This window comes from Triticum urartu, chromosome 4 (assembly GCF_003073215.2).
Source record: "Triticum urartu cultivar G1812 chromosome 4, Tu2.1, whole genome shotgun sequence".
In the NCBI taxonomy this organism is placed as follows: domain Eukaryota; kingdom Viridiplantae; phylum Streptophyta; class Magnoliopsida; order Poales; family Poaceae; genus Triticum; species Triticum urartu.
In genome coordinates this window covers 104,625,343-104,639,008 of record NC_053025.1, presented here as the reverse complement: position 1 = coordinate 104,639,008, position 13,666 = coordinate 104,625,343, and the positions used below count along the sequence as shown (strand labels likewise).

Genomic DNA, 13,666 nt, shown 5'->3' with positions numbered 1-13,666 from the left:
TCAAAACTCACTCAATCTTATCGCGTAGGGTAGTGCCCTCCTTGCTCGCCGACACACTACGGACTACGTGCCGGGCGGGCCAGAAAAGCGGCTGCAGCGAAAGCGCTACGGGTGGAAAGGTGGCGGTAAGCCATTGTGGATCACACCCCCTTTTACTATTTTATTTCCTGCATGAAATCCCGCTGGTTTTAAGGTGGTCGGCCCACCCAGCACCGAGAGCTGGTATTCGTCGATCGCAGCAGCTGCGCGCAATCATGCGTGTCAGCCTCTGCCTGCGCCACCGGCTAGTTTAAAACCAGAGCTGCCACTGCACCCACCCTCACTTTCTCTCTTTCTCGTCTTGCTTCCTCATCTCTTCTTCCTCCTGCCGGCCTCCCTCTCGGCTGGCTGGCTCTTTGCCACGAGCGATCACCACGAAGAAGAAGGCAGAAGGCAGAACCTAACCTCGGAGGTAAGACCTTCTCTGCTCTCTTCATTAGCGCGCGTCTTTTCCTACATGACCGGAGTTTCTCCTGCTACGCACGCAAACACTATCAACGTTCATCAACTGCCATGAAATCCTTGAGACTTGAAAAACACACACACACACACTCTCTCTCTCCCTCTCTCTCGATCGAAACTCTATTTTTTAACGAGGCAGAAGATCTCTAATGCTAGTCTCTCTCGATCGAAACTCTATTTTTTAACGAGGCAGAAGATCTCTAATGCTAGTAGATCCATGTTGAGATGATCAGTACAGTACTTTTGGTGTACTGTGACTAACGCTTGGTGGGATAACTGATTGCTTTGTGCTCTGTCTACCAAAGTAGGAGACGTGAAGTAGAGATCAAGGCAACGAGCGATATGCTTTCCTCTTTCTCTTTAATAAATTGACTAACTACCTTGCTACTACAGTAGCTAGTAGTTGTTGATCCGGGGATATGTCGGCCGGAAAAGTAGTCAATATTCCCAGGAAATTAGGATTCCGATTCGCTCATCCTCTGCTTCTCTCATGAAAGAAAACTACTGCAAGATTCAATTCAGGCCAAAGCTCTCTTAAAAAAATTCTCTGTCCTTTATGTCTATATAAACGGAACCAGTAAGTATTTTAGGGAATGTAACAAACAAAAATAGTTTGTACTACTGTTAAAAAGAAATTAGTTGGGACTAATCGCAAGATACTTTTTACTTTCAGATGGCGACAATCATCATGAGAGTCGACCTTGACTGCGACCGATGCTACAAGAAGATCAGAAAGGTCCTCTGCAAGCTCCAAGGTTAATTGCCCCGAGATCTCAAATTGTGCATCAACTCACTTCTTGATCCATGGACTAGACAAGTGACAACTCACTTATGTTTCTGTATGCATCAACAGACAGAGAAAACATCAAGATGATCTCGTACGACGAGAAGAGCAACACGGTGACTGTGTCCGGCTCCTTCGACGCCGAGGAGGTCGCCGACAGGCTCTGCTCCGATGCTGGCAAGGTGATCACCGACGTACAAGTCGCCAGGGGGAAACAGATGAACCCCAGTGCCAAGGTGGCGCCCAAGCAGCACGGCAAGGAGGGCCACGGCCACGGCCCCGGCCCCCAAGCGCACGGTCACGGCCACGGCGCTGGGCCCCAAGCGCACAGTTACGGCGGCAAGCCGGAGAAGACCAAGCACGTCAAGTTCGGCATGGACGACGACGAACGAATCGATCGGCACGGCCCCGGACCGCAAGTGCACGGTCACGGCGGCAAGCCGGACAAGACCAAGCACGTCCAGTTCGGCATGGAGGACGACGAACGAATCGATCGGCGCGGTCACCACGACCAAGGCCACGGACAAGGACATGGACATGGACACGGCAATGGCCACGGCGGAAAGCCGAAGGTGGTAACTACCACGGCGATGTCACGGAATGAGGCCCCGCGCGGCCAGCAGCCGGCGTCCATGGCGGCCATGGCGCCGATGCGGATGCCGACGCCGGCGCCTAGCATGACGATGATGCCGCAGGCGATGGCCACGCCGTCCATCTGGCCGGCCGCCCCTGGGTGGGGGTACAGCGCACCCGCATACGGATACGGGCACGCCGGAGGGGCACCTGCCGGCGGGTACTACGGCGGGCCCGTGTACGACCACGGCGCGTACGGGGCGTACGTCGGAGGGTACGGCAGGAATCCGTACCAGCCGCAGTGCTACGAGGAGGAGCCTAGCGCTGGGTGCATCGTCATGTGATGAACTGAACACGCGCACGGAGCGCACATCAAAACCTTGCTCACTTGCTCAGTTTGTGCCTATCACGTTGGTGTGTGTGATGTCAAACGATAGGCGAGTAGATACGTTTAACTCTTTCTGTGTATACCACTACTCTGTAATCTTTCCCTAGCTTGTTGTAACAACCTATATAATCCTAGTCTGTAATCTTCCCTTAACTTGTCGTAACAACCTATATAATCCTAAATCTGTAATCTCCCCCTGACTTGTTGTAACAACCTATATAATCCCGCACTATCAAATCCGCCCCCATATATGTCCGCAGACTCGCCCGACCGGGCAGTCCTTAAGGGTGTGTTTGATAGGGTGCATGAGGGCAAAAAATTTCAATCTAACCCATTTTTGCTTGTTTGGTAGGGTGCATGCGCTCACTTGAGCTATGCTCATCTGATGCATAAAAGGATCCTTAACCATGCTCATCTCATGCACCCCATACAGGGTGCATGGAGACAGCCATACTGGCCCTGACACTCGTCCCCACCCACTAGACTACGTCCAGATATGTTTATATTTTCAAAAAATGTTCAGAATTTCAAAATATGTTTAAATTTTTGAAAATTTTCAGAATTTCAAATTTTCTTTAAATTTTTGAAAAACTTTATAGTTTCAAAATGTTTAAATTTTCAAAAATTGTTCATAATTTCAAAATTTGTTTGAATTTTCAATAAATGTTCAGAATTTCAATTTTTTAAAAAATTCAAAAAAATCGGAATTTCAAAAGAAAATCAATATTTGTTTGAATTTTGAAAAAAATACAGAATTTCAAATTTTATTTAAATTTTTATAAAATATTCAAAATTTCAATTTTTGTTTACATTTTCAAAAAGGTCAGAATTTCAAATATGTTCAAATTTTCAAAAAATTACAGATTTTCAAATTTTATTTTAATTTTCTAAAAAATGTTTAGAATTTCAAATTTTGTTTAAATTTTCAAAATATGTTTACATTTGTGTTCACATTTTTTGATTTTGTTCATCATTCAAAAAAATATTCATAATTCAAAATTGTTCAGCATGTCTAAACACATGCAGGCTACCAAACAAAGTCTCAGCTCAGCATGTCTCAGCGCATACATCGCTGCCAAACAACAGCAACTGCATGGACTCAGCTTGTCTACACTTAGCATGTATAAGAGGAGAACAACTAGGCTAGGTCCATACATGCTACCAAACACATCCTAAATTCCCCCATATACGTCTGCGGACTCGCGCAATCGGAAATTGAACCACACAAAATTTAACAAAATTTCATCAGACAAGTAGATTCATAATTGTTTTCATATAATTCCAACTACCTTATCATTTATACAATTTATATCATTTAATATAAGCAATGAAAACACTAAAACAAGCAAACTATGCGTTGGAAACATATTTTACTGTCAAAAACAAGATTCATATTGTTTCCACATAATTCTGACTAACTTATCATTTACACAATTTATTTCATTTAATATAAGCAATGAAAACACTAAAAAAGCAAACTATACGTTGAAAACAGATTTTACTGTCAAAAACAAGATTCATAATTGTTTCCACATAATTCCAACTACCTTATCATTTACACAATTTATATCATTTAATATAAGCAATGAAAACACTAAAACAAGCAAACTATGCGTTAAAAACAAAATCTGTCAAAAATATAATAGTCTGTAATGATCTAAACAATGACCACACTTCTATAAATCCAAAAATTCTAAAAAACTAGGAAACATAGATAATATGTATATCAATCATGTGTAAAAAATTCAGAATTTTATCACGCTTCAGCAAATCTCAACAATTCTGCCATTAGACGCAAAAGTTTCTGTTTTTGCATAGAATCAAGTCAACTATCATCGACACTATCTCAAAGGCTTGACACTTTATTAAAACAAAATCTATAAAACATGATTGCTATAGTAGCTTAATCATGTGAACACACAAAAACAGTAGGCGTAATTATTGGATTGTATCCCAACAAATGCTTTTCTTTAATGTCTTTTTGGGTAGGCATGATGATTCAATAATGCTCACATAGAAGTAAAGAATGAAACACAAATAGAGCATCATGACTCACAAAGCAAGCACATTTAATTCTAACCCACTTTCTATACATAGGGATTTTGTGAGCAAACAATTTATGGGAACAAGAATCAACTAGCATAGAAAGGAAAAAAACAAGCATGACGTCAAGATTTTCAACATATAGAGAGGTGACTTGATATTATTGAGATATGTAAAAGAAAATGTTCCTGTTTCGTAATAATTTTCAGTTCCATCATGAATGAATTCAACAATATAACTATCATATAAAGCATTCTTTTCACGATCCACAAGAATAGAAATTTTATTACTCTTCACATAAGCAAATTTATTCTCATGAACAGTAGTGGGAGCAAACTCAACAAAATAATTATCATGTGATACTTGATTGGGATAATCAATTTGAGCATTAAAATCATGATGACAAGTTTCATGGATATCAATACTCTTTCTAGCATACATATCATCACAATAATCATCGTAGATAGCAACTTTTTATCATAGTCAATTGAAACCTATTCCAAAGTATTGAATTCATCAACTAATAAAGTCATGACCTCTCCAAATCCACTTTTATAATTATAACAATAAGATTCAACACCCTCCAAAATAGTGGGATAATTATTACCTAGAGTTGACACTCTTCCAAACCCACTTTCATCAATATAATCATCATAAATAGGAGGCATGCAATCATCATAATAAATTTGCACATCAAAACTTGGGGGACTAAAAATATCATATTCATAAAACAAAGCATCCCCAAGCTGCTTTGCATATCATTAGCATCATGGATATTCAAATAATTCATACTAGCAACATTGCAATCATGCTCATCATTTAAAGATTTTGTGCCAAACATTTTATTGAATTCTTCTTCTAACAATTGAGCACAACCTTTTATTTTCATCATTTTCACGAAACACATTATAAAGATGAATTATATCTGGCAACATCAATTCCATTTTTTTGTAATATACTTTTACGAACCAAACTAGTGATAAAACAAGAAACTAAAAGATTCAGTTGCAAGATCTAAAGATATACCTTCAAGCACTCACCTCCTCAGCAATGGCACCAGAAAAGAGCTTGATGTCTACAATATAACTTGTTCTTATGGCTCGTGTTGGGCCTCCAAGCGTAGAGTTTTGTAGTACAGTAGCAATTTTCCCTCAAGTGGATGACCTAAGATTTATCAATCCGCGGGAGGCGTAGGATGAAGATGGTCTCTCTCAAATAACCCTGCAACCAAATAACAAAGAGTCTCTTATGTCCCCAACACACCCAATACAATGATAAATTGTATAGGTGTTCTAGTTCGGCGAAGAGATGGTGATAAAAGCGTAGTATGGTAGAAATATATTTTTTATAGTATGAATAAATAAGAGAAAAGTATACTTTTCACCCCCCCAACTCTTGGCGGAGTCTAGATTTGGTCCCTCAATTTCAAAACCGAACAACTTGGACCCTCAACTACTGATACTGGACAAGGTTTATCCCTGGACTCGATTTTGACCAGTTTTGCTGCTGACTCCCCCTATTTTGGCAGAGCTGACTCAAATTCATGTATTTTTTTCCAAACTCACGTACTTTTTCAAGTTTGCATATTTTCTTAAATTCATTCATTTTTTCAAATTACTGTAGTTTTTGAAAAAACTTATGCGAATTTGAAACAATTATATGAACTGATGAAAAGACTTACACGAATTTGAAACATTAAGCGAATGTGTTGACCGATGATAAAACTTACGCGAATTTGAAACAATTACACAAACTGGAAACAAGTACCTGAATTTCAAAAAGTTTATGGATTAAAAAAAGCGATTTTGAAAAGAGTACACAGATTTGAAAAAGTAAACGGGTATGAAAAAAGTATGTGAATTTCAAAGAAAAAGTTCATGGATTTGAAAAAACTACGCGAATTTGAGTCAGCACCGGTCAAAACTGGGGTGAGTGAGCACCAAAACCAGTCAAATCCAAGACCAGGGATGAATCTTTTCCGGTTTTAGTAGTTGAGGGTGCAAGTTGCCCGGTTTTGAAGTTGAGGGACTAAATTTAGACTCGGCCAAGAGTTGAAGGATGGAAAGTATACTTTTCTCAATAAATAAAAACATCAAGGTAACTAGTGACAAAAGTGAACAAAAACGGTATTGCAATGCTTGAAAACAAGCCCTAGGGCTCATACTTTCATTAGTGCAAGATCTCTCAACTATTATAACATAATTGGATCATATAAAAATCCCTCAGCATGCAGCAATGAATCACTCCAAAGTTCCTATCATGGAGAGTATAAGATGAAATTGTTTATAGGGTACGAGACTGTTGGGAAACGTAGCATGAAATTTCAAAAAAATTCTACTTACACGCAATGATTTATCCATGGAGATGCATAGCAACGAGGGGGGGGAGTGTGTCTACGTACCCTTGTAGATCGTAAGCGGAAGCGTTTGACAGCGCGGTTGATGTAGTCAAACTTCTTCTAGCTCCGACCGATCAAGTACCGAACGTACGACACTTCTGAGTTCTGCACATGTTCAGCTCGGTGATGTCCCTCGCCTTCTTGATCCAGCAAGACGAAGAGGTAGTAGATGAGTTCCGTTAGCATGACGGCATGGTGACGGTGATGGTGAAGTGATCCTCGTAGGGCTTCGCCTAACCACTGCGAAGGTATGACCGAGGGTGTAAACTGTGGAGAGGGCGCCACACACGGCTAGGAAATTGTTTGTTTTGTGCTAGGCACCCCCTCCTCATATATATAGGTGGGAGGGAGGGAGGAGCAGCCATAGGAGGCGCCCAAGTAGGAGGAATCCTACTTGGAGTCCTCCCAAACCGCGCGCCCGCCCTGCCATATATAACCGAGGTGGAAGGAAAGAGGGGGGGGGAGAGGAAAGGAAGTAGGAATCCTAATCCACACTTTCCTTGCCCTCCCCTCTTTCCTTCTCCTCCTCATAGGGCTGGGCTCTATAGGGGCGCATCAGGGCTGGTGTGTTCTCTCACTTGGCCCATAACGCCCATATCTTTGCCGGGGGTGCCCGAAACTCCTTTCCGGTGACCCGATAAGTACCTGGTACCCTCCAGAACAATTTCGACGTCCGAATACCATCGCCCTATATATCAATCTTTACCTCTCGACCATTTCGAGACTCCTCGTCATGTCCATGATCTCATCCGGGACTCCGAACAACATTCGGTTACCAAATCACATAACTCATATAATACTATATCGTCATCGAACGTTAAGCGTGCGGACCCTACGGGTTCGAGAACTATGTAGACATGACCGAGAAACCTCTCTGGTCAATAACCAATAGCGAAACCTGGATGCCCATATTGGCTCCTACATATTCTACAAAGACCTTTATCGGTCTAACCGTTATGACAACATATGTTATTCCCTTTGTCCATCGGTATGTTACTGTTGGGGAACGTAGTAATTTCAAAAATTTCCCTACGCACACGCAAGATCATGGTGATGCATAGCAACGAGGGAAGAGTGTGATCTACATACCCTTGTAGACCGACAGCGGAAGCGTTATAACAACGCGGTTGATGTAGTCGTACGTCTTCACGGCCCGACCGATCAAGCACCGAAACTACGGCACCTCCGAGTTCTAGCACACGTTCAGCTCGATGACGATCCCCGGACTCCGATCCAGCAAAGTGTCGGGGAAGAGTTCCATCAGCACGACGGCGTGGTGACGATCTTGATGTTCTACCGTCGTAGGGCTTCGCCTAAGCACCGCTACAATATTATCGAGGATTATGGTGGAGGGGGGCACCGCACACAGCTAAGAAAATGATCATGAGGATCAACTTGTGTGTCTAGGGGTGCCCCTGCCCTCGTATATAAAGGATCAAGGGGAGGAGGCCGGCCGGCCCCTATGGCGCGCCAAGGAGGAGTCCTCCTCCTAGTAGGAGTAGGACTCCTACTAGGAGGGGGAAAGAAGTGGGGAGGGAGAAGGAAAGGGGGGCGCCGCCCCCCCTCTCCTAGTCCAATTCGGACCAGGGGGGAGGAGGCGTGCGGCCCACCTTTGGCTGCCCCTCTCTCTCTCCACTAAGGCCCATATGGCCCATTACTTCTCCCGGGGGGGTTCCGGTAACCCTCCGGCTCTCCGATTTTCTCCGAAATCACCCGGAACACTTCCGGTGTCCGAATATAGCCGTCCAATATATCAATCTTTATGTCTCGACCATTTCGAGACTCCTCGTCATGTCCGTGATCACATCCCGGACTCCGAACTAACTTCGGTACATCAAAACTCATAAACTCATAATATAACTGTCATCGAAACCTTAAGCATGCGGACCCTACGGGTTCGAGAACAATGTAGACATGACCGAGACACGTCTCCGGTCAATAACCAATAGCGGAACCTGGATGCTCATATTGGCTCCTACATATTCTACGAAGATCTTTATCGGTCAGACCGCATAACAACATACGTTGTTCCCTTTGTCATCGGTATGTTACTTGCCCGAGATTTGATCGTCGGTATCTCAATACCTAGTTCAATCTCGTTACTGGCAAGTCTCTTTACTCGTTTCGTAATACATCATCTTGCAACGAACTCATTAGTTGTAATGCTTGCAAGGCTTATGTGATGTGCATTACCGAGAGGGCCCAGAGATACCTCTCCGACAATCGGAGTGACAAATCCTAATCTCGAAATACGCCAACCCAACATTCACCTTTGGAGACACCTGTAGAGCTCCTTTATAATCACCCAGTTACGTTGTGACGTTTGGTAGCACACAAAGTGTTCCTCCGGTAAACGGGAGTTGCATAATCTCATAGTCATAGGAACATGTATAAGTCATGAAGAAAGCAATAGCAACATACTAAACGATCGGGTGCTAAGCTAATGTAATGGGTCATGTCAATCACATCATTATTCTAATGATGTGATCCCGTTAATCAAATAACAACTCTTTTGTTCATGGTTAGGAAACATAACCATCTTCGATTAACGAGCTAGTCAAGTAGAGGCATACTAGTGACACTCTGTTTGTCTATGTATTCACACATGTATTATGTTTCCGGTTAATACAATTCTAGCATGAATAATAAACATTTATCATGATATAAGGAAATAAATAATAACTTTATTATTGCCTCTAGGGCATATTTCCTTCAGTCTCCCACTTGCACTAGAGTCAATAATCTAGTTCACATCGCCATGTGATTCAACACTAATAGTTCACATCACCATGTGATTAACACCCATAGTTCACATCGTCATGTGACCTATACCCAAAGGGTTTACTAGAGTCAATAATCTAGTTCACATCGTTTATGTGATTAACACCCAAAGAGTACTAAGGTGTGATCATGTTTTGCTTATGAGATAATATTAGTCAACGGGTCTGTCACATACAGATCCGTAAGTATTTTGCGAATTCTATGTCTACAATGCTCTGCACGGAGCTACTCTAGCTAATTGCTCCCACTTTCAATATGTATCTAGATCGAGACTTAGAGTCATCCAGATCTGTGTCAAAACTTGCATCGACGTAACTTTTTACGACGAACCTTTTGTCACCTCCATAATTGAGAAATATTTCCTTATTCCACTAAGGATAATTTTGACCGCTGTCCAGTAATCTACTCTTAGATCACTATTGTACTCCCTTGCTTAACACAGTGTAGGGTATACAATAGATCTGGTACACAACATGGCATACTTTATAGAACCTATGGCTGAGGCATAGGGAATGACTTTCATTCTCTTTCTATCTTCTGCCGTGGTTGGGCTTTGAGTCTTACTCAATTTCACACCTTGTAACACAGCCAAGAACTCTTTCTTTGACTGTTCCATTTTTGAACTACTTCAAAATATTGTCAAGGTATGTACTCATTGAAAAAACTTATCAAGCGTCTTGATCTATCTCTATAGATCTTGATGCTTAATATGTAAGCAGCTTCACCAAGGTCTTTCTTTGAAAAACTTCTTTCAAAACACTCCTTTATGCTTTGCAGAATAATTCTACATTATTTCCAATCAACAATATGTCATTCACATATACTTATCAGAAATGCGGTAGTGCTCCCACTCACTTTCTTGTAAATACAGGCTTCACCGCAAGTCTGTATAAAACTATATGCTTTGATCATACTATCAAAGCATTTATTCCATCTCCGAGAGGCTTGCACCAGTCCATAAATGGATCGCTGGAGCTTGCACACTTTGTTAGCTCCTTTTGGATCGACAAAACCTTCCGGTTGCATCATATACAACTCTTCTTCCAGAAATCCATTCAGGAATGCAGTTTTGACATCCATTTGCCGGATTTCATAAAATGCGGCAATTGCTAACATGATTCGGACAGACTTAAGCATAGATACGAGTGAGAAACTCTCATCGTAGTCAACACCTTGAACTTGTCGAAAACCTTTTTGCGACAATTCTAGCTTTGTAGATAGTAACACTACTATCAGCATCCGTCTTCCTCTTGAAGATCCATTTATTTTCTATGGCTTGCCGATCATCGGGCAAATCCATCAAAGTCCATACTTTGTTCTCATACATGGATCATATCTCAGATTTCATGGCCTCAAACCATTTCGCGGAATCTGGGCTCATCATCGCTTCCTCATAGTTCGCAAGTTCGTCATGGTCTAGTAACATGACTTCCAGAACAGGATTACCGTACCACTCTAGTGCGGATCTCACTCTGGTTTACCTACGAGATTCGGTATTAACTTGATCTGAAGTTACATGATCATCATTAGTATTCCTCACTAATTGGTGTAGTAGTCACAGGAACAGATTTCTGTGATGAACTACTTTTCAATAAGGGAGAAGGTACAATTACCTTATCAAGTTCTACTTTCCTCCCACTCACTTCTTTCAAGAGAAACTCCTTCTCTAGAAAGGATCCATTCTTAGCAACGAATGTCTTGCCTTCGGATCTGTGATAGAAGGTGTACCCAACAGTCTCCTTTGGGTATCCTATGAAGACATATTTCTCCGATTTGGGTTTGAGCTTATCAGGATGAAACTTTTTCATATAAGCATCACAATCCCAAACTTTAAGAAACGACAACTTTGGTTTCTTGCCAAACCACAATTCAGATTGTGTCGTCTCAACGGACTTAGATGGTGCCCTTTTAAACGTGAATGCACCTGTCTTTAATGCATAACCCCAAAACGATAGTGGTAGATTGGTAAGAGACATCATAGATCGCACCATATCTAATAAAGTACGGTTATGATGTTCGGACACACCATTATGCTGTGGTGTTCCAGGTGGCGTGAGTAGTGAAACTATTTCACATTGTTTTAACTGAAGGCCAAACTCGTAACTCAAATATTTTACCTCTGCGATCATATCGTAGAAACTTTTATTTTCTTGTTATGATGATTCTCCACTTCACTCTGAAATTCTTTAAACTTTTCAAATATTTCAGACTTGTGTTTCATTAAGTAGATATACCCATATCTGCTCAAATCATCTGTGAAGGTCAGAAAATAATGATACCCGCCACAAGCCTTAACACTCATCGGATCTCATACATCAGTATGTATTATTTCCAATAAGTCAGTTGCTCGCTCCATAGTTGCCCCCTCCCAATTCAGATTGGGCTTGGGGGGCGCATGCCTCCCACTTGGCCGTCTCTTCCTCTCTCCCACCATGGCCCATTAAGGCCCATTAACTCCCCGAGGGGTTTCGGTAACCCCCCGGTACTCCGAAAAATGCCCGAACCTATCCGAAACCTTTCCGGTGTCCAAACATAGCCTTCCAATATATCAATCTTTATGTCTCGACCATTTCGAGACCCCTCGTCATGTCCGTGATCACATCTGGCACTCCGAACTATCTTCGGTACATCAAATCACATAACTCATAATACATATCATCATCGAACGTTAAGCGTGCGGACCCTACGGGTTCGAGAACTATGTAGACATGACCGAGACTCATCTCCGGTCAATAACAAATAGAGGAACCTGGATGCTCATATTGGTTCCTACATATTCTACGAAGATCTTTATCGGTCAAACCGCATAACAACATACGTTTGTTCCCTTTGTCATCGGTATGTTACTTGCCCGAGATTCGATCGTCCGTATCATCATACCTAGTTCAATCTAGTTACTGGCAAGTCTCTTTACTCGTTCTGTAATGCAACATCCCACAACTAACTCATTAGTCACATTGCTTGCAAGGCTTATAGTGATATGCATTACCGATAGGGCCCAGAGATACCTCTCCGATACTCGGAATGACAAATCCTAATCTTGATCCATGCCAACTCAACAAACACCATCGGAGACACCTGTAGAGCATCTTTATAATCACCCAGTTACGTTGTGATGTTTGATAGCACACTAAGTGTTCCTCCGGTACTCGGGAGTTGCATAATCTCATAGTCATAGGAACATATATAAGTTATGGAGAAAGCAATAGCAATAAACTAAAGATCATAGTGCGAAGCTAACGTATGGGTCAAGTCAATCACATCATTCTCTAATGATGGGATCTCGTTCATAAAATGACAACTCATGTCTATGGCTAGGAAACTTAACCATCTTTGATTAACGAGCTAGTCAAGTAGAGGCATACTAGTGACACTCTGTTTGTCTATGTATTCACACATGTACTAAGTTTTCGGTTAATACAATTCTAGCATGAATAATAAACATTTATCATGATATAAGGAAATATAAATAACAACTTTATTATTGCCTCTAGGGCATATTTTCTTCAGTCTCCCACTTGCACTAGAGTCAATAATCTAGTTCACATCGCCATGTGATTTAACACCAATAGTTCACATCGTCATGTGATTTAACACTCTATAGTTCACATCGCTATGTGACCAATACCCAAAGGGTTTACTAGAGTCAATAATCTAGTTCACATCGCCATGTGATTAACACACAAAGAGTACTAAGGTGTGATCATGTTTTGCTTGTGAGAGAAGTTTAGTCAACGGGTCTGCCACATTCAGATCCGTATGTATTTTGCAAATTTTCTATGTCTACAATGCTCTGCATGGAGCTACTCTAGCTAATTGCTCCCACTTTCAATATGTATCTAGATCAGGACTTAGAGTCATCTAGATCGGTGTCAAAAGCTTGCATCGACGTAACTCTTTACGATGAACTCTTTTATCACCTCCATAACCGAGAAAAATTTCCTTAGTTCTCTAAGGATAATTTTGATAGATGTCCAGTGATCTACTCCTAGATCACTATTGTATTCCCTTGCCAAAATCATGCTAAGGTATACAATAGGTCTGGTATACATCATAACATACTTTATAGAACCTATGACTAAGGCACATGGAATGAATTTTCATTCTCATTCTATTTTCTACCGTGGTCGGGTTTTGAGTCTTTACTCAACTTCACACCTTGCAACACATGAAAGAACTCCTTCTTTGATTGATCCAT

The 13,666-nt window shown here is 41.5% G+C and overlaps 1 protein-coding gene across 1 annotated transcript; it reads left to right on the top strand.

The window, feature by feature from the left end:
- The first annotated feature begins 293 nt into the window (after positions 1–293).
- LOC125553633 (filaggrin-2-like) lies at positions 294–2,428 on the top strand. The gene is made up of 3 exons (XM_048717392.1): positions 294–451; positions 1,175–1,256; positions 1,355–2,428. Exons 2-3 carry the CDS (start codon positions 1,175–1,177, stop codon positions 2,200–2,202), a joined length of 930 nt encoding a protein of 309 aa, XP_048573349.1. The 5' UTR covers positions 294–451; the 3' UTR covers positions 2,203–2,428.
- Positions 2,429–13,666: the final 11,238 nt, after the last annotated feature.

Excerpts from the sequence above, each read along its gene's own strand:
- LOC125553633 (XM_048717392.1), top strand. The coding sequence starts at position 1,175 with ATGGCGACAATCATCATGAGAGTCGACCTTGACTGCGACCGATGCTAC. Across the intron at positions 1,257-1,354 it reads GGTCCTCTGCAAGCTCCAAG|ACAGAGAAAACATCAAGATG; the intron begins GTTAATTGCCCC and ends ATGCATCAACAG.